Source organism: Silene latifolia, chromosome 6 (genome assembly GCF_048544455.1).
Source record: "Silene latifolia isolate original U9 population chromosome 6, ASM4854445v1, whole genome shotgun sequence".
NCBI lineage: Eukaryota > Viridiplantae > Streptophyta > Magnoliopsida > Caryophyllales > Caryophyllaceae > Silene > Silene latifolia.
The window spans coordinates 66,042,156-66,067,848 of record NC_133531.1 but is presented as its reverse complement, the minus strand read 5'-3'; the positions used below and the strand labels follow the sequence as shown (position 1 = coordinate 66,067,848).

The following is a 25,693-nucleotide window of genomic DNA, read 5'->3' as shown; positions in this document are numbered from 1 at the left end:
GTAAGCTCAAAATTTCACATAATACAAAACTATTCATCAATCTTCATTTTCGTATCCCGTCTCATGTTCATACTCTTCCATAATATATGACTCACTTCTCCTAAACAACAATGACAATATACACTTCATGCTCATGAATTATAGACTTTTCACATCATAGCACATTTAGCATACACGCTATCTACCCAGGCTCTTACTATTCACCGCGGTGTCCGGTTCAAGGCTAATAGGGTCGTAACTCGAGTTAAAGATGTCTCCCTAACCAAGTTAAATAGGGGCTCCTATTATTTTCTACCCGGATTCATTTTAATTAACACATCATAGGTTCACTTGCCCCTAGGATCGTTAGCACTCTGATACCACTTGGTAACACTCCCGTTTAGGACGGAGCCTTAATAAGGCACAACCCGACTAATAGGACATGTTACCATCTCGGTAAACCGGGTAGTGAATAACAAAGTCAAGCAATTAAAGGTACTTTAAATAAAAATTTACATATTTATTAAAACTCTGTCTCAAATTTGACAGTTACAAATCCAAAAGATAAATAATGTATAACATCGGAATTAATAAATAAAAATAATGTATCTCTGTAAAAGGATCAACTCGTGACATCTAGACTCAGACAAACTCATCGCCACTCGTCCATCACCCCAGCACAGCATCAATCACAGCAGCTAACATTATTAACTGCTCCCTATTCAACCGGAAATTATATATTGAATGGTTCATAACAGGCCACGCCGAAAATAAGTGACAATTTGACACAGACAAACTCACGTCAACCAAAGGTTGAGTAAGGATATAATCAAGTACCAAATAAATAAATGCATAAATGAAGCGTTGCGTAAGTATAAGATAGAAACAATATAAATGATCAAATAAATATAACCACTGCATCTGTAATAAACACACTTAGTGACGGTCTCCCGTCTCATACGGGCCAACCGCCACCCCTTTCGCCAAGTATGACACAACTCCCTGGCAACGTGCACATACCAAATGATATACTCCCTGTCACTGTATCAATACTCATATTCAAACACACCTCCATATCACTGGCATAACTCCCTGGCATCGTGCCCACAACACATATCACAATGGCGCATCTCCATGTCACCACGCCTCAATAACATACGACATAATATGCAATAATGATAAAACAATACAAAATGCCACGCATATGATTATAAAAACAATGTGGTAACCACACTCCCATAACACGCTTAAGTCGATCGACCAAAGGCACAGGTCGACTGACCCCAGCAGCCACACGTAGCCATCACGGCTCCTGCACTCCATTTCAAGCATCATTATACAAAAAAAAAACAATAACAGAAGGAACTTAGTTGAGCAGGGTATCCCTACCTTATTGGCAAACTCCGCAATCCGATGACAATCAAGATCTAAAATCGATCTTCTACGAATTCGTGCCTTAATTACGAAATAACAAGATTGCAATCAATTATTACTTGGATTAGGGTTCGGGTCTCATCTGTAATCACAACTCAATAATAGATTAATAACGATAAGTATACTTATGAATACAATGTATGAACGAAACGATCTTAGCCCGAAACCGTGTTCTTCCTTCTTCTCCCTTACTCGATCTAAACGTGATAGTGTATGTGAAAGTTTTGTGTTTTTAGAACTGACAAAAGAGAATAGGGAAGATCGTAGTTTATGTTATATAGAAATAGGGTTTAAATTATGATAGTCACCGTGTTTTGCTGCTATCATCTGAATTGGTCGACCGATACCAGCTCATAGCCAGACGACTCAACTCCCTTTCCCCCTCAATTGAGCACTGTGTCGTGTAACAACACATCACCACACATAAAGTTGGTCGACACTCCCTCTCCCTCGCTGACCAAACCTCCACACACCCCAACTAGCTCATGAAACGATATCCAAAGCCTCATACACACCAACCATAGTATATATACTTACGAATTACTCATAAATTACGCAGTTATATGTATAAAATATCGGAGTATTACAGTCTTCCCCCCTTAAAATGAACTTCGTCCTGAAGTTCGCGCATCCAACTGACACAACTCATACCAATACGCGATAAAAGTTAACTAAAACCCATATGAAACTCATGTATATACTTGATAACTCACATAAAACCCGGTTTGTCACATAAAGAAAATAGGAAAAATTACAAAATAAGATGTGATAGCAATTGTTAATTTTGTTTGAGTGAGTTTCTTCTTGTTGGCAGGATTTTATAACGTGTGCTTTAAGGGCACATGATAAGAAGTTATGTAAGGATTTTGTTTTTAGTTTTCTTCACTTAAAATGGTAATATTAAATATAGGGTGCTGATTTTTGCAGTACACATTTTACTCATTACAGTACACTATTGACAATTATACCCCTCACATTTCTCCTCTCCATTTCTCTCTCTAAAGTAATTCTCTCTAAAATTTCACAGATCAATTAATAAATGTACTATATTGAATTAAAAAATGAAACAGACAACTAAGCCAGTGTACTACGTACTACTACTATGGAGGAAAAAATGAAAAATAACCCAACCACGTAATGGCTGATTGGCTGCTACTGCTACACTATTAACCACCCAAAACACCATCACTGGCGGGTACCTGGGACGGCTACCGACAACCTTCGCCGACCTATTGAACCAACAACACCACCGTCGAACAACCCCTCCCAAGCATATCACAACCACACATATCCCTTTGCACGTATCCCTCCGACGCATATCCCTTACTACAGTCTATAGTCGTCGGCTCGGACGGTCACTTACACATCGCCGGCGAACACCGTCGGACCACCAACATTAACCACCACCGGCGACGTCCAAGTACGTTAATTTCCCCACCATACCACACTAATTAGCCTTTAATTAATTTTAACATAAACCCTAATTTAAAAAGAACAAAATTATAACATATACAGTAGTAAATTTGATTATTAATAACGGATTTATGAATTAAATATTTGCGCTACACTCGAATAATCATTCATAATTGACGATTTTGAAGAAGGTTGAAGGAGGTCAAAGTTTCAACAATAGAGAAAGATAGAGAATTCGATTTGATGTTTTTTAGCCAAGGTAAACAAATGGAAAGTTTGGTGCAAAAAGTACTGAAATGAGTAAAAATTGTACTGCGAAAATAAATTACGTAAATATATCTTTCAATTTATAATGATAAAATCTTAAAAATATTCCTTAAATGTTTTTTTATCGGGTCCCCTTAGAGCACAAGTTAGAAAACCGTTAATTTATAAGAATGATTTTAATCCAAGAAATCAAAGGGTAAGTCTTCCGGAAAATGAATTTGCAATAAAAACAATGTCAAACTATCTATCAAAGATAATGATATTATTATCAAGAAATAGTGGTGGTTAATAACGGTTATTTCAAGTGGTTGTTTAGGTAAAATATCATTTACTTTTACAATAACAATTGTGTAAAACGATTCTTTGTGGAAATCAAATTAGTGTTTTTGACTGATTGGAAAATCAAATTAGAATTATGAATCGTTGAAAGGGATTTTTAAGTAGGTACGTTAGTAAGTAGGAGGTATATCATTCACTTTGCAATTTTTTTTGTCGGAATTCCTTCTGGATTCCAATTTGTAAAGAAAATGCACTTTTTAGGTATCAGATTTAAAAACCAAACAAAAAACATATTAGGTATCAGCAACTCTCCTATAGGACCGTCTTATAGCATAGGACGAGTCCAATAAGAGAATTAGCCCAATACAAAAAGAATGAGAACTGAAAACAAACCACTTAAAACCCAGAACTACTACCTTCATCATACGTCCCTACGTTTCTTCAGTTTCCATCAATCCCATGGCCATGGAGCATGGACCCATCCTCGCCACCACCTCGATCCTCGCCCCATCACCGCATCATCCATGCAATCACCAAACCTATAACCTTTCAGGCGATTACCTTTTCCCTTTCCCCAATAGTTTGTAACGTCAACGACAATGATTCGCCCTTTCCTCAACATAGAGTCATTAAGGTCACCACTATGGAGGTGCCTCCCTGAGCCACGGTGATGACGATTACCAATAACCAGGTTCGAATCTAATAATTGTAACTTGATTACTCATGTATTTATATTAAAAACTTTTGACTTTGCAACTTATGGGTTTTTTTTTCTTTGAATTCAATTACTCCCCATAAGCTTTTGATTTACTCCATTTATGGGTTTCAGATTTTAAAATTAAAGTTAATACTTCTAAATTTTAACTAATTGTTTTAATTTGAAAACTCATATCTTTATGTTGACAACTATAAATTTTTAGTTGAGAATTATGTATTTTAAAATCTCTATTACATAATTAACTCATAATTTTCCTACTTCATAAAGCATCTAAAAATTGTAACTTTAGAACTCCCAAATTTAGCTTTAAAACTCTATATAATAATGAAGAGAAGTAACGTTACTGATTTTACTTTTCTTTTTGTACAATTTTAGAATATTGCTTAATATTTGTTGTCTAAAGTTTTTAGTTAATAACTAGCAATTTTAGTTTGAAAACCGATTCTTTTTTACAATAAATTAATGGTTTTGCAGGCGAAAAGGATAACTGGCGTCGGTATTATTAATTGAGATGGAGTAAAATCCGTGGGCAAACACACAAGAAGTTGAGAGAAGTGAAAAGAGTAGAGACTAGAGACTAGAGAGTAGAGACGTGGGAAGGAGTTGGTGTCTCTCAATTTTTTTTTTTTAATAATAAATTGGGCTTTAAGTTAATGGACTGGTCCTATGCTAAGAGACCGTCCTATACAACAATTTGTGATTAGGTATTAATTTGTTAAAGAGAGTATAGGTTAGGTATTAACTACTAATTTATCGTAGAATCGTGATTTATAAGGCGATATCTCAGAAGAATAAGTAAACTTATCTATTGGGACATAGGAGTATTTATGTAAACTAACAAATTAAGATGAAAGATCACACCGTCACAATTTATACGACATTCCCCCTACTACTAAGAGAATAAAAATTCTCTTAGTTTTTCCTCCAAAAAGCATCTATCTAAATAAGGTAATAAATAATTTTTTCTTCATTACATTATTATCTTTTCAATGAATATATTCTTATAAATAAACTCTAATTTTTTAAATAAATTCATAATTATGATTTTTTCATTAAAATAATATAAAATTAATATTAAAGTATAAAGTATAAGTTGCTAAATTTTTCAGTAATGCAATCAATCAATCAATCAATCAATCAATCAATCAATATATATATATATAAGAGGCTTTTTTCAGGCAATTCTAGAGACTCCAATTTTTTTTAACTACTTAACATATTAATTATTTTTAAAGATAAATATTTATCTCTAAAGATAAATAATAACATATTAATTATTTTTAAAGATAAATATTTATCTCTAAAGATAAATAATAACTAATAATAATTTAAAAAAAGTATATCTTAATATGATTGGGATTTAAATGTTGATGTCCTACAACTACGATGCTTAGCAATATGACTTTTAAAACAAGACAAATACTTTCCCTTTTTTTCTATAAATACACATGACAAAATCAAGTACACTAGAAATCTTTTGCGAAGGGGAGCAGCGACCAGCGTCCGCTCCTATAAAATCACATGTGATTATCAAAAGACAAAAGATCGACGAGGAACCAATGTTTCCAGCAACGTGCACCTCCAAAAGATCCAAGTATTTCTGTTTCAAACTCTTCATTCATCTCAAGGTCTCCTCAACTAAAGCGGCGGAAAATATCTTAAGCATTATAGGTGAAAGAACTACCTGCCACTCTGGCTGCATTCCAGGTTGATTAGCAGCAAGCTTGCTAGACAATTTCCTTTTCAGCCCCTCAATCTCTGCAAAATAGCTGCAGTTAGCACACCTCAGAATCATCTCAAAAGAGAGCCTAATTACCATTCTCGCCCGGCTTTAACCTGTCGCCGGGAAGTTTGGAGAACGTGTTTCCGATTTGGAGAAGCAAAGGCGGTACTGATGGGCCTTGCGGATGGGAATCGAAAAGGTGCACATGGAGACGGACTTGCTGATTGTGGTGAATGAGTTGAACGGCAGGACACCTAGGAGGAATTATAAGGTCCTTTTAAGTTGATTATTATTGATCTTAAATTTACCCTAGATTTATTGTATCGAGATTTGTATAACTCCGTAGTTACACGGCGAATGCAATATATCAATATATCCTGTGGACATAGCCGCTGGTATGGTGATCACTCGACGTCTCACTTTTGATGCCCTTTTTGCAATCTAATCCAACCAGAAATTAAACTTACCTATATGATGAAACTCAAAACCAAAGAAGAAGGAAAACAGAAAGGGCTTACCAATGGGCCATCAATTTTTCTGGTAGCTGTAATGAGATTGATGATTTTAAGTAGAATGGAGTTTCTAATGTGTTGATATTCTTAGCTGAACTGAGTTGGATGGCCTTGGCCATTTTTCTGTTTTTCTCCTATGCTTTCTTTTCTCTTTACTCTTCTTTTGTGAGGTCAGTATTTGTATGTTGTGTTCCATGTTTGTCTTATCCAATACGTATTAATTCGGCCCGGACCGAATTAAGACTAAAATGCAAAGTTTGCTCAAATCAGTCCCTACCACAGTGCTAAAGTCCGCCTGGCACCAATTTTCATCGGACAGTGGGTACGGCTCATACGACACGATGGAATCCGGTCATAACTTCAAATACCCGCTACATAGTGATCCGGTCATACCTTCAAAACACATAATAATAATAATAATAGACATAAAATAGAATGGGCACATAATAATAATAGACATAAAATAGAATGGGGAACGAAGGCCGTATTATGTTAAACGATGTTTATTCTTAAACATGAAGAGTTGTGAGTAAATTATTTTTGTTGCTTATAACTCTTATCATAAGAAATTGTATAATCTGTATACGTATACATTATTAAAAGAAACTCCCTTTTTTAACCGTATTTGAACTTTTATATTAAAAAAAATACATCAATTTGACCATGGTTATCTCACTACCTAAATTATAATAAATTTAATATATTAAACTATTTATTTTGTTAATAGTGATAGACAAAGTTTGGGAGTTCATATACAAATACAATGTTGACAGTAGCAGTATATGCTCACAAGTTTAATCAACTTTAACAACTTTTTCTTATTAATTATCACTTTGTAAAATATAATTAAGAAATTTCTATTTGGAGTTTTATGCTTTATATATGATATCGGTTAGTCAAACATGTTTTTCAATAAAATATGTTGACCGTATTCTAAATGTTATCTACGGAGTACTATTTAAAATTTACTACTAATAGCCAAACATGGCCAATAACATAAACTTATAAAAGACTAATTGAACTTAAAGACAAATTGAAATAAAATTTCTCACAAAATCATTAGTTTAAAGTGAACGTATATTTTTCACATTTAAGAACTAACATTTTCCACAAATTTATTTAAAAATAGAAAACTACTTAGTTACCGTGCAACGCACGGGCACAAGATCTAGTAATTATTACTGTAGAGAATAATTTGACACATGCTTACTATTAGCTTCGTGACAAAAAACATTCATTAAAAAATATCCACAACTTAAATAAATTTTTTTATTAGTTTTCCATTTCAATTTTTTTGTTTCATATCAAAATACAATGGACCGAGCTGATAAATATTAATGAGGTGCAAATTTTAAAAGTATAAATCCTCCTATATCTATATACTAAGAAAATACAATTTCTCTAAAGTTTTCCCTCCAAAGTGCTCAAACTTATATATGGAAATAAATTAGATTTTCATTTATTAAACTAATTTTTCATTTAAAATAATCTATACATAAAAATTGTATCTCCTATTATTAACTTCGTGACGAAAAAAAAAATTAAAAAAAAAATTGGTGTAGTTAAAATATTTTCATAAAAAACACAATTCATGGAATTATTCAATTCTTTTGATTAATTTTAATATTAGTTATTTTTTATAAAAATTCGCCAAATATAAATCTAAAATCTATAACTAATACACTAAAAATTAAATCCTCCTATATACTAAGAGAATACAACTTCTCTAAAGTTTTCCCTTCAAAGTGTTCAAACTTATATATGGAAATAAATTAGATTTTTATTTATTAAACTAATTTTTCATTTAAAATAATCTATACATAAAAATTGTATCTCCTATTATTAACTTCGTGACGAAAAAAGATTTTTTAAAAAAGTGTAGTTAAAATATTTTCATAAAAAATACAATAAAGGCCTATATTTACCGCGTATTTACGCGGGATCTACACTAGTAATTGAAGTAAGAAGGAAAATATATAACTCGACTCTATACACATTTTAACATTAGAAAGGTATCATAACTATATCAAGGTTGAAAATTTTGTATTATGTGATCGTATATTCAAACTAAACAGAAAAAGATTGAATTTAATTGGCAATAAATTGTCAAATTGTCATAAATAAAGAAGTAACATTTAAATGAAAAAAAAAATCCTCATAAAATATGGTTTACGATGATGTGATCACTGACAAATGAAACATGTGACTTATATCTCCACGTCCCTTTTCCCTCAATATATACTCTCAATTCCAATCATTTTTATTCATTTATAAAATACATGTTAGTGATATTTTACTTAAATGTATAGAATTGAGCATGTTGGATTCAGAGGCGTTTAGCTCGGCTGCTCAGAACAACGGGTTGTGTGAGTGAGGGAGTAGACGGAGAGCAATCAGAGCATGTTAGAGAGAGTTGGGTGCGAGGGAGAGGGTAGAGTTCATGGCGGCTTTCTCGATGTTGTGGGCGAGGCTTAATAGACTGGTTTTTGAGGAAGAAGGGTGGTGTTTGGATAGGATTATGAGGCGCATTAAGGAGCTTGTGTGAGGGATGATGGCGTTGATGCAACCTTGTGATACGAAAAGGCATGAGGAAGAGGTGGTCGTTGAGGGGTGGCAAAGGCCGAGGAGGGTACAAGAGAGGGGGACGAGGGAACAGGCCATGATCGAAGCGAAAGTGGTGTTGGTAAGGGGATGAAGAGGGTGTTTATCGAAAGCGACTACAAGTGTGTCGTGGAAGATCCGAGGAAGCTGAAGAAAGGAAGAAGCGATATTTTTCTCGCCTATAATGACATTTATCGTATTTTTCTGGAGTTTGATTTTGTTGAATTTATTCATGCGAGTAGGAAGTTTAGTAGGTTAGCGCACGAGTTAGCTCATGTGATCCCGTGGCATATTGGTAGGAGGTTTTGGATGGTCGATCTTCCATCTTTCTTTGTTGATGTTGCCTTGAATGATTTAATTGCAATGCAAGGCTTTTTCTGCAAAACAATGTATAGAACTGATTGGAATAGAGTATAATACAAATTATGCTACCCTTCAAAGCTAGATCCACCATCTTTAAGCTCTAACAACACGAAGAAATCGATATAGAAAAAAAAAACAATTTAATACTGAGTCATTGATAATCAGTTAGGTAGCACAGACACTCTTCATAATCAGTCGTCCCGTGTCCGACACCGTGTCGAACACAACACTCGTTGGACACACGCGAACACGCGTATAAGTGGTCGGATACCTTATAAAACAGGAATGAGATGTCGAAAGACTGAAAGAGAATGATTAGAAGGTTTGAGTGGGAAATAAGTACAAGTTAGAGTTAAAGTCGAATTTTACCTTCAATTATTTAAATTTAATATCAAAATACACTTATAAAAAATAAAATGACACGTTAATTATAACTTTAAAATATATATTTTATTAGATTTAAATAACATGTCCCGTGTCCTAAGTTTCATGGAATGTCGTATCCCATGTCCGTGTCGTATCCGTTTTAGTACTAGCTAAATAATCAGTGATATTATTGAGTCTCATTTGGTAGGTCGACTTACCAACTCGAGATTTCTTTTGTGGAGTATGCTATTTTGTCTTTTAAAATTTAATTTGTCAAACGTATTTGTGAAAGAAACACATATCTCAGGTAAAGCACTAGAGAATATCTATCGTGTTTGCGGAAGAATAATAGGCAGTATGCCAATCCGGCCATTAACTACAAAATACAAAACTAAAATAGCCAAACTACAAAACCAAAATAAGCCAAACTACTTGATAGTTGATACATGTCTCTCCTTGCACAAATTACAAAATAGCCAATCCGGCTTTTGTATTCAAATCAAGGTATATTGTCAATAAAATATCAGAACCGTGCATAAGCGAATACTGTCATGAGTTATGATACGCCAAAAGCACTATCTCACGACTTTACACCACAAAAAGACGGTAAGAACTACACATTACACCTCTGATTGGCTCAGCAAGTATGTTGTACCAGATGGCAGACTAATTACTACAATTACCGTTAAGCACCATCTTGAAATTTGGCTTCATAATCTTGAGGTTGCTGCAAAGAAAAATAACGATACAAAACCAAAATTTATCAGTATAATATATAGCTGACTAGTCCAAGGTAACAATTACGCATTGCTCCAAACTACAACCCGGTTTCCAGGGAATTCAATATCTAAGATTATTTAACAGTACAAAAGGGAACATGAATGCCTCCAATCATGGTAGGGTAGTTTGAATGCCTCCCAAGGAAACAGTTACACCTTTCTGTTTCAAATGAGTCATGTATGACAGTATGAGGCTATCTAACACCATAGTAGTTTCTTTTAAATGTGCCGAGTGTAAATCTTTTCGGGCGATGTAATCTAAGATGCAGATCCCAGGATTTTGTGCCTAAACATTTCTTATCAAAGGAAAAAACGGGTGCCTTACCATAAAAATGGCAGAGATCAACCTTCGAGCAAACCATCGCATGTGCATACCCTGCTGAGCTTTCATGGCATCTTCTTTGTTTTCATAACGCAAGTACACGTGACCAGCACTGTGCCTGCATGCCAGGTGCCAACAACTCAGTAAAGTACATACCCGTCACCGTCAGGATGAACAAAAAGGAGAAACAAAGACCATCCAATTTCTTCCCCAACCAAAAATAAAGAGTAAACGTTCGTTCTGCACTCATATCTTAAATAACTCCAAATAGAAATGTCAATGTCAACACATCATGATTCAAAGCTTTAGTGTCTGAATACAAACCATAGAATATCGCTTTGGTAGAATGAGGTACTAGCACTTCCAGATCCCTTCCAATTACATATAGAAGCAGGTATTAGTAAACTCACTTTGGCGCATCTAATTGTTTGCCTCAGGCTTGAGACACTATCTAAAATGCCTTGGCATGCTTTATAGATAAGGCGTAGCTATAAAGGTGCGCCATTAAGAATATTCCATATTTTTTTATTTTTATTTTATTATGCTCTTCTCTTTGCCAGATTATCCCTATCATATACTCCCAAATCATTTTGGCATTAAGGCTTTGATGTTGTCGTTGTTGTTGTATACTCCCATTATTTTTATATTACTATTTGCTTTTACGAGGTCTTGAAGAAGGTATACTGACCGCATTTTTGACGTGTATACCTACCTTTTTTTGGCTGGAAGAAATAATTTTTGAAAGATTTTTTGATAATATAAATATTTTAGTTTATGTATTAATATTTTTTATTATACAACTTACTTAGGTTAGTTTGCTAACTTTGACCCTAAAAATGGAAATGGGAAGAAAACAAAAATTGGGAAGGAGTACTTATTTATGGGGCGTTTGGTTGGGGTTATTCAGGAAAGACCAATGGTTAAGGGAAACAGAATGTTTGCTTAGCCCCTTTTAAGAAAACCCGTACCCCCCTTGACCCCCTTTTAAGATTTTGGAACCCCCCAAAACCCTATACCTTCAGTCCCCATTCCCCCCAGAGTTCCACTGACACCACAGATCCACTGCCTCCCACCACCACCAGTCAACCTCGCTGCCTCCAACCAACTCCGCCGTCAAACCACACAAAACCCAGCCCCACCACCCCCAAAAACAACAAAATCCACGAAAAACCGATCCCCACTCTTGAAAACCCTAGATTGAGGGTAACAAAGGTTTATCGTGGGTCGGTTGGGTTTTTCGTGGACTAGGATGGGTGTTACGGGTGCCTGGGTGAATTTTTCGGGTGGAGGAGCGGATTATTGGGGTGTTGACGAAGGTTTTTTACCAACTTGGAAGGATGGTGAGTCGGCGCTGTGGTGGACTGCAGCAACTGAGGAGGCGGTAGGTATGGGCTGGTGGTGAATTCAAGCTTATCGAAGTGCGGTTGGTTGTGTGGAAGGGTTTTCAGGTGGTAAGAGGGGTTGTGCTGGATGGTTTAGTAGTGGTTGTTGGATTGGGGCGATGGTCTACCATGCCATCATAATATGAATAGGGCAATCAAAGGTTATCCCTTTCCTTTCCCCTTGTATCCCTTTCGTGATTCTTTTCCACCTTTGCGTGAACCAAACACCTCGTACTATGCTAGCCTCTTTAAAGTAGGTTACGCAATTGTAAATTGACGATGCAAATTTGTTTGCAACAAAAATGTGTTGCGTCTCTATGAGGCATGTGCCTGCATCTCGCTTAGAGAACACGATCCCTAGTGCTTGATCCCTAGCTTATACTCCTTTACATGTAAGCCTCTTTAACATAAAAATAAAGATGTGTCTGTAAAAAAGTGCAGAGGCATACGCCTTCACCTCGCTCCTAGTCGCCATGGGCCCTTCTATAACTATGGTGTTTGTGTGTTTTAAACTGGCTTTTTTTTATGTAAAGCACAAGCAAATAGCGTATGGGCATCTACAAATCGTAGGTTAGTGTGTAATTATGGGTGGGTCCACTAATCATATGGGTACACATCTTGGAAAAAACATACGAAGATAAAACAATCATCTTACACAAACTCAACAGTCAACAGTAACCATATACCAAAGGTTGAGACGGCCCAAAAAGGAGTACACAAGCAAATGGCTAAAACCAGGGAAGTACATACTTGTCAACATATATGTGCCTCACACGACCGAACTTTGAGCACTCTTCTTCTACGTCTTCTTTGATGTCCAAGTCAAACTCCGGGTCAGTCTGCATACATATGTAAAATTAATATTCTATTAGGTGGTAGAAAAGATGCAGGCAAAAGAAAGGGGGAAAAAGGATTAAGGTACATGCCTCGGTGGCTGGATCAAACAAGTTCTTTAACAATAAACACTCGCTTGGGGTCCCAATTGGTTCAGAAACTATGGGAGGCACTAATTGACCAGGAATCGTGGGAACAGCTTGCCCATTTAGGGGCAATGCAAAAGGTTGTTGAACAGGTGCTGCGCCATTAAGCGGTACACCAAGTGAACCTGCAATACTGCAAAAATGACAAACATTAAAGATGAATTAAAAAACAGTAAATTATTGGGAAGATAAACACAAGTAGATCACCGACCTTGAAGCTGTACCAGTGCGATCTAGCTTTGCCATCAGCATTGCCCTGGATCTAGCATTTAAAGCCTGCAAACGAAATGGAGTGCATTTTCACCCAACCAAACTAGTAAGAAAAATCTTAGAGCATGGACAATAGAGCTTTACAAGTGCATGCTAAGGTGATCCCCATTGTTAGAGAAAGAGTAGCGGTGCAATAGCTCGATTTACATGCTTTCCATGGAGAAAAAAAACCAAAAAGTAGCTCTCCAAGTGCTCCCTCCCCCAAAAGCTATAGAGCGCTTAGTTTAAGGAAGCCTGAGGCACATCGAGGCAATGAGGGGACAAGGCAACAAGGCGTAAGGCAAAGGCAAGGGACTATTTGACCCGATACACACATTTTCCATCGAAGTTTTAAATTTAATTTCAACCTTATTTAATACTCCCTCCGTACCACACCAAAAGTAACAATTACTATAAACGGACGTACCACACCAAAGGTAACATCCCTTATTTGGCCAACATTACTACCAAGTTATCCTTATACCCATTTGATATTTACACAAAATGCCATTACATACCCCACCTTCAAACCCACAATTATACCCACAATTACATACCCCACCTATTTTTTCCCCACTTTACCCTTACTTTTTCCACCTTTTCTTAAATACTCCATTTTCCCTACGTTACCTTTGGTGTGGTACGGAGGGAGTACTTAAAAACCATTTATTTAGATCACAGATATATTGAAAGGAAGAAACTATTATCTGCCACGTCACAGATCATTCGTTAAATAGCCATTAAAAAACTAATTGACTAGTAACAAAAACATAACAATTATCAATGCTACTAAATATTAAAGTAAAGCACAACCCTCCATGTGAAATAACTGAAATCACAAATTTTTTTTAAAAGAATACGTATTATTCGTACAATAATTACTGCACAAATGTTGCTTTTCTTTCTGTGACGGTTGCTAGCAATTTGAACATGAAATTGCACCTAGGCTGTTGTGGTGGGGGGAGGGGGGGGGGACACGTCAATCCCATGACATGAAAAGCGTAAAGTATCGTAAAAAATAAAATACCCTCATCAAATGTAAACTATCAGTATATCATCCACATAAAATACCCACAAAATAATTGATTAGTATACAACTGGACATTAGTGAAGTACAATGTTTGCAGAGGTCTAAAAGTGCTGACAGAAGAATAAAATGATCGGAGACGAGTAGAAGAATAAAATAACAGGGGAAAAGAAGGGATTAAGAAGCCACGAATAATTTAGAAGAATGGAAGAGAATAACAGAGAAGAGATTAACAAGGAAGAGAAAAAAATTGAGGTACCAGACTTGAAGGATAGCTGTATAGGGCAAAAGCAGCTATGAAGAATTTCAGAGATGATGTGATGAGAGATGATGAGAGATGATGAGAGGCTGAGACAAAAGACACTTGCTATCTCACGGAACAAATGACAACAGAGGAAATAATAAAAGGTGAATAAAAGTAGGTTAAATGAGTTGATTTTCTAATAAAAGCAAAACTTAAAGTCTTGGAAGGTCACGTGCCTTGCACATGACATTTAACTACTTCCCAATTTTCCTTTCTGAGCCTCCCATCTTCTAAGCGCGCCTCCTCATGCCTTGCCCCTCAAGCTAATACGCACCTTTCAGACACATCATTACCTACAATCTCTGATAAGCTGCTGTCTGTGCCTCTTTGCACCTAGCGCCAAGGCCCCCTCGTCCTCGGGCGTGCTTTTTCAAACTAAGATAGAGGGCTTCTTCTCCGTTAAAAGTACACCATAATAAGTAGAAATGTGAGAGAAATTGTGTTTTTTTTTCCCCAATTTGAGATGTATATATGGAAGTGGTGGAAGCAAAAAGAAGAAAAAGGAGAGTTTTGCCATTGTGGGTGTAACATTAGTTTTTACTCTCAAGTAGAGAGAAATAGAGAGCAAAACACGTGCTCCCTATTTTTTTGCTACTATACATGCTCTTACGGATCTTTGACAAAAATATCAACAATTAACATGTTGATTAAAATACAAAAATGGCCCCTGGGAAGAATAAAAATTTAACAAATCCACCTCATATATTACTTAATGATTACAAGTCCGAATTTAATATTACGCAAACATGGAGGAGAAGAGGTCCACTAACCAAACCACCTCCATCATCGTCATCGAAATCTGCAGCAGTTGTGCCGGCTTCTTGAGCAGCACCAACATGCTCTGTGACAGACGAAACCTGCATGTCCCCACAATACATAGAGTAGATAAGTAACATCAATATACAAAGATAAATTGGACATGAAAGGGTATAGTTTATATGCTTCATGATAGTTAATTTCAAAGGTAAATATAGCCAACCTTAATATATCTGCCAGCAATATCCAATTTTCCATTCAAGCTTACAGCTTGTTTTGCATGCTCAACCTGAGCAAACTGTTAATAATTTTATGTTAGCAGAAGTTACAGAGCAGTAGTAGTAAACTAAGAAAAGGATTACCAGAAATAAATTCAAAGTTTTCACTGACTTGAACAAACCCAAACCCTTTGCAGTGTCCGGACTCAGGGTCAAGAGGTAGCTGCACCAATTCTATAGGACCAAATGATTCAAAGATCTGTCACGGGACAAAACACAAGAATAAAACTACGCACAAACAAGCATTGGAAAACAATTTCGTTGTAAAGGAAATGAAAAATAAAAAGAAGGAAGCTCACAGCAGTAGAACACTTAGTATTCAACCAAAACATAAACCAAAGGAGAAAAAATTATGCTCACAACAGTCCAACATAGAACTTTAATTCCAAACTAAGTGTTGTTACAAAATTTTGCCTTACGCAAAAGGGAACAATAGGGAGTTAGGGACAATCAAATGAGCCACACAAAATTTAGTTTAAGTTAGCACATGAGTAAGGGCTGACAAAAAATACAAGCTACCTACAGGCTACAGGCTCTAGCAGAGTATACATATGCTTTAACAAAGGAACGACTGGTAAAAACTTTGCGCACACTCCTACTTAACAGTCACGAGTCTACTTTTGAAAAGACTAGCAAACAAGACAAGGACTCTTGAGCCTAGTAATATTGGATGACATATTTTTGTTCTTAGCCCTGTGAAATTAATCCGTACTAATTCCTTGAAGATGACAGTAAGCTCTTTCCAAAGACATACATACGCAAGAAGGAAAATTTAGATAAATAAGTGAATAATCTCAACATAAAAGCGTTGAATAAATGAATGGTTAATAGTCAAAGCATAAAAGAATTGTTAGGCATGATTGAAAATGAATGGTTAAGCTAGTATGATATGATTTGAATATGCTTGTAATATGCTCCTTAGCTTGTCGTATAAAATAACTATAAATAGAGGTGCTTGTACTTGTCACAAACAAGCTAAGTCTTAAGAATCCTATTTCCAAAAAATCCTCTTATAATGTCTCTACTTGTAATATTTTGTCTATAATCAAAGTCTAGTCCATCTTTACTATACTCTCTAATATATCTTGATCCTGATAAACCTCCTTAGTGGTTGTACTTCACTATATGTTCAAAATTAGAGAACTTTAAAAGCAGTAACCTTGGTTCACCAAAATATAAGTCATAACAACCAATACTCAAAATATCGCTCAAAACTTCCGCTCTTAAGTCTATACTAAGTGTAACTTTTAGCATTCACTAATTGACATTTGACAATCTAAAAACATCCGGCAGAGTGTAAACGACATAACACACTAGTCACTAGAGATGTACCTGACGTAATTGTTGCTCTGTCATATTGAAGTGCAAGTTACCAACATACAGCTTCCTATCAGTTGGTCCATATGGACCAGTAACACTTGAACCAGTTGAAGCAGTAGATTGCACAAGATTCTTTTCAGCCTCAGAAGGTTTAACCATCACAGGTTGTCCCAGAAACAGTTGACCAGACATCGCTATTGCCATAGGCACAGACATAACATCGTAGAATTCGATATATCTGCATTTCAACACAAGTACGTCCGTTAAGTTTTTGAAATAGTATAAAAAGAAAAAAGAAGCATGACTTACGAACAGTTATAACAATAATTGTGGGGCGCAAAATCCCTAAGAGAGATGTTGAAGTGGGATTCTCTTGGCAAATCTGATTTTTCAAATACAAGAAGTTAGACGAGAAGGGGAAAAGCATCAATTAGTCACAGGCAGAAAGGAACAATATATGTATGTTTGTGGTCAGTAAAAAGTGTTATGTGGTATAAAAGGCAGCACATGCCACTTTTTTACCTGTAAAGCCCTCCCAAGACTAAAGAATTTAACTTTCAAAATCAATATATGACCCCTTCATCCCGCAGCAATAAGCACGTTATCCTATCTAGAAGAGAAATTACCAATTTACCACTTTTGCTCAAGAGGGGAAATTCTCATTCAACTTTAATTCAATAGTATACATCAAAAGATGCAGAAAAGCACTCATTTGAGAACTTCAAGAGTAATTCCTCCTAAAATTCATTACTTGTAAATTGTAACAAATCAGTAAACAAGACTAGAAACAAAACTTTCTTATCTTGGAAAAAAGTTAACCGGAAAAAAAAAGCCTAAAACCTCAAAGTTGAATTTAGACTCATCTTTAAGCATAGGGTTGAAATTACAAAGCAAGAAAGGTTGCTGACAAGTGACAAAAGATAATGCATTGAAACACATCCATTCTTTCCCTTTCACATAGTTCTAGATCAGGTACCAAATAACCAAGATGGGTTTCTGAACAAATGCAACATGGATAAATTTTCATCGAGAACTGGCAAAAGAAAGTTGCAAAAGCCCTAATATATGAAACAAAGCACTTTTTAATGCTAACTAGCCTCAACTCAGCTAACTAGCCAATTCCCTTGTACAGCATTGGCATTACCATATTAGAAGGCTTTTCTTCAGCGAACCCACCTCTATAACGATGTATCATGTATCCATATTTAAACTTACCTAAATTCAAACAACTTCAGATCAGCAACAATGAATAAGAATATATCTGAAGTCCACTATATAAAGGAATCTAAATCCCTTGCAGGCTTAAGAAGAAGATAACTGAAAAAAAAGACTCGGGTTCATATCAACTACCTTCATAATGCTGCAACAATTGGTTAAACATGAGAGCAAGGTATTCCCATCATCCCTCATCATGGAAATCTTTATCGCATTGCTAGTTCATTTAAGAATAAAGTCAAGCTTAAATCTTACAGAAGCATAAGCTAAGAGCTAGTTTCATCAACATTCATCAATGCATGCAACTAAACAAATTTTAAATTAGATGAATAGACGGCATACCCAACTCCTTTTGACCGCCTTGAGTTGCGATCCATGATTAGCCTAACATCCCTAACCTGCAGAAAGTGATTCATAGTGAAAAAAAAAAAAAAAAAAAAAAAAAGGTTCGAAGCACCAAACTGAGGGAAAAAAACCCAAAAAAAAAAGGAAAAAAAAAAACATGTCAACATCTGTGATCTACCTTGGTTCCACTGGCTGATATCCAAACCAAGTACTTCATACATCCCAAATGCCATTTAAGTTAGAATAATTGGAAAAAAAAAATTCCTTCAACAAGAGCAAATACCTCTCATGCAGTTCGCCACTCATAAGCATAATCATAACATTATAACATGTCTCATGAAGATCTATAATACAGTATCAATAGAATTAGCACAAAGCACTAAACATATTCAAATAGAACGGCTGCCATGCGATTAACATTAGAAACAACCAAAAGATAAGCTGCTACTAACCTTGCCAGCTTTTGAAAAAAATTCATAAACATCTCTCTCAGCCGCCTTCAGAGGCATCTGCAATCAGCATTTTCACCCATTAAAAAACACATGCTAGATGTAAGGCTAAACTGCAAACATAAAATATCACAAAGTCTGATGATGGTAAGTTAACAGAGAATTAGAAGAATGCAACCTGGTAGGCAAATACAGTTCTTTGATCCCTCTCGGGATCAGCTTCAGGCTCAACTGCTTCCTTCTTCTCCTTGAATCTCCTGAAAACAGAAAATTCAGGAACAAGAAACCAGTCCAAACTAGGTGATGTACTAAATGGGCCACAAACTAAAGGCATGCAGAAAATAAACAAAGAAATTTAACACACGGAAAAAAATGTTGTGATTGTGATGAAAAAATTTAGGACAACATCCATTGAATTCTAAGTGAGGTTGCCCAAACACAGTTGTAGCCGGTTGGGTAATACTCAATGAAAATGTAACTGATAGCTCATGGAGCAGCTAATGACATCATTAAGGAAAAAAAATTCTACTTGATGATGCAAAGATGGGAGAAGATGTTGTCTGTCATTTTGTGCCTGCAGATGAAATTTGAGTCCAATAAACCCCAGGCTAAATGAGTTCCTTAGCAGCAAAAAAGACTGCAAAACAATTCCAACTTAATGTTTAAAAACACATATATCATCCCTTCTATCAATTAAAAGATTACATCGATCCTCACTTCAATCAGTGATTGTTTTAAACCACATCTGTCTGTGTCACCACGAGCTAACAGATAGCTTCTTCATCCACAAAAAAAAAAAATTGACAATGGGATGTCACTTTTGCCACATGTGGCATGAAAATTGTGAGACAATGAAGAAAGCCATTGACCATATCTGGTGAAATGATACAAGTTACTAAGCGACATACAGCTGATAGCAAAAAAATTGAAACGAATATGATGTTCTAAAACCATAATAACTAGCATCTCATAATCACGAGATAGATTACAGATTTTTCTTACATTTTCAGGCCAATCAGAAAGAAACTACAAGATCAGTAAAAATCAATCGTGAAGATAAAACTAATTCTTTTCTGGACTACTCAAGAAGAAACAACTAGATCACTTACAATTCTAATAACCAACAACCAGACTGCAACAACCAGTCTGCAAACAGAGAAATTGAAGACCAATACGTAGTTACAGGAAAGCCTTATCATGCTCATTATCTCAATTAGGTATAAGTGCATAACCAGAAGATGAATGAAGATAGTGACACCCCGCATCGAAAACTCGTGATACCTGCTAGACCAAGATGACCCACGTTTCATATCTCTCCTACCTTATCACACACATTGATTTCCTATCCTAATAGCCCTCAAAGCTTAAATTAAACAAACATCGCTGTTTTACTACTCTTATCAACTAAATCAGTAGAGCCTGCAGTCTTTAAATTCCTGTTCATCTTCCCCTAATCAACCTTTCCTTAGCTCCGATTAATGTATTAAGCTCAAAATATGCAAGCGATATGTCAGCCAGCCAATCACAAAGTTTTAAAAACTTTACAAGCCTCCAAAGAAATTATTATGGGATAATAAGCCTGCAAACCATCTTTCCCGCTCTAATCCTAAAGCTTTATGTGGCTCAAAAGTGACCTGTAACACAAACATAATGACCGTGCCTACCATTCATAGTGTACACACAATACCTACACAAAAGCTGGAATGAAAATCATCAAATATCATAAATGGAACACCCATAGACGTCAACACAAATTGGCCTAATCATCTATATTCTAATGGTATCATATTAATACAATGTGAGACTAATCCAATTAACAATAAACCCTAAGCATATATACCTCTTAACCCCCACAAAATCAAAATATAACTACCCGTTTAATTCTCGCAAGGGTTAATCTTATGTAGCCAATCCACTCCGTTGTACCATGTCAATCCTACTCCAATCCAATAACACACACCCTTTTCAATTTGATTCATATTCCGCTACTTAAATCTTACCCACTCCCTCATAATTCTAATTCCCTCACTCAATAATTCTAATTCTCTAGTGAATACGAGTAAGATTGATTTCAAAATCCATCCAAAGTATTTTCAATAAACAACATAAACAATGCACAATGTAGTAAGCAATACATGAGAATAAAAGCCAAAAACCAGAAACAAGTGAGAAATAAACCTGCTATCTCTAATTTCAGCTTCTCTCAACTCCCTCTCCCGGCTCTCATGTCGCCTCGACCGACTGCTGCTTCGTCTCGACCGCTCTCTCTCCCTCTCCCTTGACTTCTCCCTTTCTTTCTCCTTCGATCTCTCCCTATCTCTCCTTTCCTTTTCCCTATCCCTGTCTCTCCTCTCCCTCTCCCTTTCCTTCTCTCTTCTATCTCTATCTTTAGACCTCTCCCTCTCCCTATCCTTATCCTTATCTTTTTCTCTCCTCCTATCCCTGTCTCTATCTCTGTCATCGCGTTTTCTCTCTCCGCCGCCGTTCTCGCCGTCGCTCCGCCGCGACTTCTTCCGAGAATGCCCGTCGTCCGCAGTGTCGATATCTCTCTCCTTCACTCTTCCATCATCGACGTCTCTCTCTCTCTTCTCGCTGCTTTTCTTCTTCGATCGATTCTCAGATTCCTCCACGGACTTCTCCAGATACTCGTACTCGTCGAAGTCCATCGGATTTCTGCTGTAGAAAGAATTTGAAGGAATTCGAAACCCTAATTTCGTTGAATAGGAGTTGAACAATTTGGGGGAAATTATGGTGTTGTAGGGTTTATTTCGATTGAATTTTTGTTATTTCGATTTGAATATAGAAAAACAAGTCGCGGGCTTTTGTCAACCCGCCCTATATGTTGGGTTTGTTGTGACTTGTGAAGACAAAATATAGAAATTGATTAATGCCCGTGCATATTGTTAGTTGCATTTGTAAGAATGGAAACACTCGAACAAATTTGGGTAAAAGCATATACATTTCACTTTATCTTTGCATGTGGCAGTTTGAGGATTATTTTCGTTACGTTGTGTAATCTCGCTAATTTAATAGACCATTTTTTTTTAGGGTTATGATAAATACAATCCAATAGGTTGTATTTAAGAAATTAAAAAAGGAAATAAACTCTTAATATATGCATTAATTACATTAATTCGTGTGTAATTTATTCTCTAATTTTTAAATTATTACCAAATTTGGAAGGATATTAAATGCTTATATACAACCCATTGGGTTGTATATAGCATTTCCCTTTTTTTAAGCGCTAAAATGTACTTATTTGACATGTCTTTTTCTATGTGTGAAATTTGTTTGGGTAAGACGCGGTATACGCATATTCTAACAAAAACTAAAAAGTGAGCAAGAGTCTTATAAAAAGCAGTTAATCTTGTCGCAGTTGAACTATACGGATAAGTACCGATGTGAAACATGTTCATTTATTCATTAAATTGCCGCAAGAAAAAAATAAAATAGGTAAAAGTTTCACGATAAATTTCATTAGATCGACTTAACTAAGTACTTTCGCATGTTGCTTAGGTGACTTTTTTTCACTTTAGAAGTAAATCAAAGTTAAAATACTCATCTTAACTGTTTCAATTCACCCATTTTTCTTCTTAATATGTATCATACCTATCATCAGTGATCACCCCCATAACTCATCTTTGTCCCCCATCTGCCGAACCGCGCACCAACACCCACCTACCGCAATCGAACACCGCAACTATCAGTGCAACTATCATATGCCTTTACCATTCCACTTTCAATCGCCAAATATCGAATCCCCATCTGACATTTACTCTTTTCCGATTCTGATTAATTCCACATCTATCTTTTTACCCAAATCATGTCTCATCTTTATGGGTGACTGAACTTAACTTGTTATTTGCTGTCATATTCTCATCTAATTATCGGAATAACACGCAAAAACCCAAATCACGAATCTTCAATTTATCGGATGATGTTGCTGTATAGAGTTGTTTATTTGATGCTGGTGGGATTACTTAACAACAACATCAACAACTGTGAAATGGTGATAAGATGAAATTTATGGAATCTACTATTGTTCCTGATTCGGCGGTCTGGTATAATCCTGCAAAGGTCCGATCTTTCTTGTTTAATTTCTCATTAACATTCAATAGTATTTGTTGATTTTAAATAAGCATATGGCTGGATGAATACCATTTCAATGTTTCATGGGTTGTGACTCATGACATCCTTTGTTTTCTATTTAATTTGCTATTTGACCTTTTATGTTTGTTGAATTTGTACATTCTGTCTCTAAGATTAGACTTAGGTTGATTATTTGTCAACATAATCGTATTACTGCAATTGCTCATATAAAAAACTAAACAACTGTTGAACTTATGGTTGTAAATATTAAACGTAAATAACGGAAAGATTATTGTCTATAAAATGTACAGTTGTGGTTAAACTTCGTAAATTTGAAGCTTTAATTATTACTTTGGTGTTCAGAAGTCTACACAACTGTCCAAATAATAAACCTGCATATAATGGATTGTTCATGGTAGAGAGTGTAGATTGTTAAAAACTTCTTTATAGACGATGTTCTCGTGTGACATTTGAAATCTTGGGCTGAATCGTCGATGAAGAATTTTATACCTTCTGGGGATGGCGTCCTTGAAGCTGTTACATATAATTGTCCACGACTAAGTACGGGTTTTGGCAAATAAATCTCTACATGTGTTAGGGTTTGTCCTTGACTCTTGTTAATTGTCACTGCATAATAGGGCTTTAGGGAAAGAGCAGTCTATGAAATATGGAATATACGTTGTGTGGAAACTGAGAAACAAAAAGACGTGTATTTATAGTTTGTACAATACTCCTAATTTGAATCAAATTTTATGTTCTACAGGAACGTGGGAATTAGCTGGAATGACGGAATTAGCTGGAGGATGAAGTTTGGATTGGATTCTGTTTATTAAAATATGTTCTTAAGATGTAAATGGTACTCCGTATGTAGCTGTGATACATATAATTGTAGAATATATAGAATTTAATTGTATCATCAATTTCTGTACAACTTTTACGGGAGGATGAAGTTTGATTGGTTGTACAGATGGGTTTATTGAAGGATTCTATTTCATATGGAAGTGGGTAGTTCATAGGATTGAGTACACTATACGTATGTATCTTTATCCTCTTATCATTTAGATTTAATAATCGGTCTTTATTAATTTTAGGTATTTCGGCAATGTTGGAGTCTCTCACAATGCTCGAAAAAAGATTCCCTTAATAACATAAATAGAAGATTAGGAGTATTCGCGTTTTGCACTGCCTGTTTTAAAATTTTGTTATTATAATTGAAAAAAATAATACTATAATTTATATATGATTTTTAATATTTTTATTTATAAATAAATATAAATTAATTTTTCTCAAATTAATTTTTTTTAGGTTTAACTTCAATGTTTTAAAATAAAATACATACAATTTTAATTAAAACTAATAAGTGACAATTAATTATGTATTATCAACGTTTTATAAATAAATTTGTGACTTATCGAATATCGAATTAATAAAAATAAAATTTATCGAATAATGCAACAATCAACATTAAGTTCTCAAATTATATCATTTCACAATACGTTATGTTCCAAATTAATTAATATTTGTTAAGTAATTTTTAATTTTTTATATATAACTTGTGATATTTATGTATCAAACATATATGGTACAAACTCAACTTATTCAAATGTTTTAATTGTGTGATGTTTGCTTGTGCTATGTGCCAAACATATCTATAAGAAATTTGCACCTTTTGTTATTTTTAAACAACTATATATAATGATGTTTCAGATTTCACCTGTAAATAAAATAGGTTGAACTTTCTCAAATATTATTTTTTGAGGTTTAACTTCAAAGTATTTAACTAAAATTAATATTTAATTAGTCATAATCAATATTTTATACTAATGTGTATATATATATATATATATATATATATATATATATATATATATATTAATTGAAGATTTTAAAGAAAAATGTAACGTATTTTCAACTTTTTCATGTCGTTTATAACACTATATTACTTAATAATCATTACTTTTTTTTGATAATATCATTACTTTTGTTTTGATTATTCAAATGCACTCGCGATCACATTCAAATGCAATCGCGATCATTGTGTACATACATACTCGTTATAACATTATTTAACCCTATCAATATCTCATATGTATTCAATTTCTCGCAATATAATTTTTTTTCATTCACACGCTATAAAAACTTATCTCTTAGTACTTTTCTTTAAGTTCTATTTTTAATAAATACAATGACTCTCAAATATATTTTTCTTAATAGATTTAGTGGTATATCTCAAAATGTTTTTTTACGAAAATGTAAACTATTGTGAGACACTCACTTTAATCACTTCTACATATCAAAATATTTCAATAAATAATGACACTTATACTCAATTGAAAGCATTTTTCACAATGAACGTAATTATTTACATTTTAGAGTTTTTATCAAAATAATTTTTTAACAAATTTACAATCAAATTACCGTAATTATTTAATGTAATTTTATAATAATATTTATTTAACTATAATTAATACTCCCTCCCATCCAAACCAAAGGTAACATGGGTGGGATCACATGTTTTAAGAAAAATTGGAAAAAATAAGGGT

At 34.8% G+C, this 25,693-nt stretch overlaps 1 protein-coding gene across 1 annotated transcript; it reads right to left on the bottom strand.

Moving 5' to 3' along the window:
• Positions 1–10,065: 10,065 nt before the first annotated feature.
• Positions 10,066–21,923, bottom strand: LOC141586840 (uncharacterized). Its single transcript, XM_074408225.1, has 13 exons — positions 21,240–21,923; positions 19,240–19,318; positions 19,065–19,121; positions 18,610–18,665; positions 17,065–17,290; positions 15,845–15,931; positions 15,678–15,752; positions 15,469–15,555; positions 13,330–13,394; positions 13,065–13,251; positions 12,889–12,977; positions 10,760–10,874; positions 10,066–10,382 (listed from the first exon to the last, which is right to left on the bottom strand). Exons 1-13 carry the CDS (start codon positions 21,725–21,727, stop codon positions 10,341–10,343), a joined length of 1,653 nt encoding a protein of 550 aa, XP_074264326.1. The 5' UTR covers positions 21,728–21,923; the 3' UTR covers positions 10,066–10,340.
• Between the last annotated feature and the right edge of the window lie 3,770 nt (positions 21,924–25,693).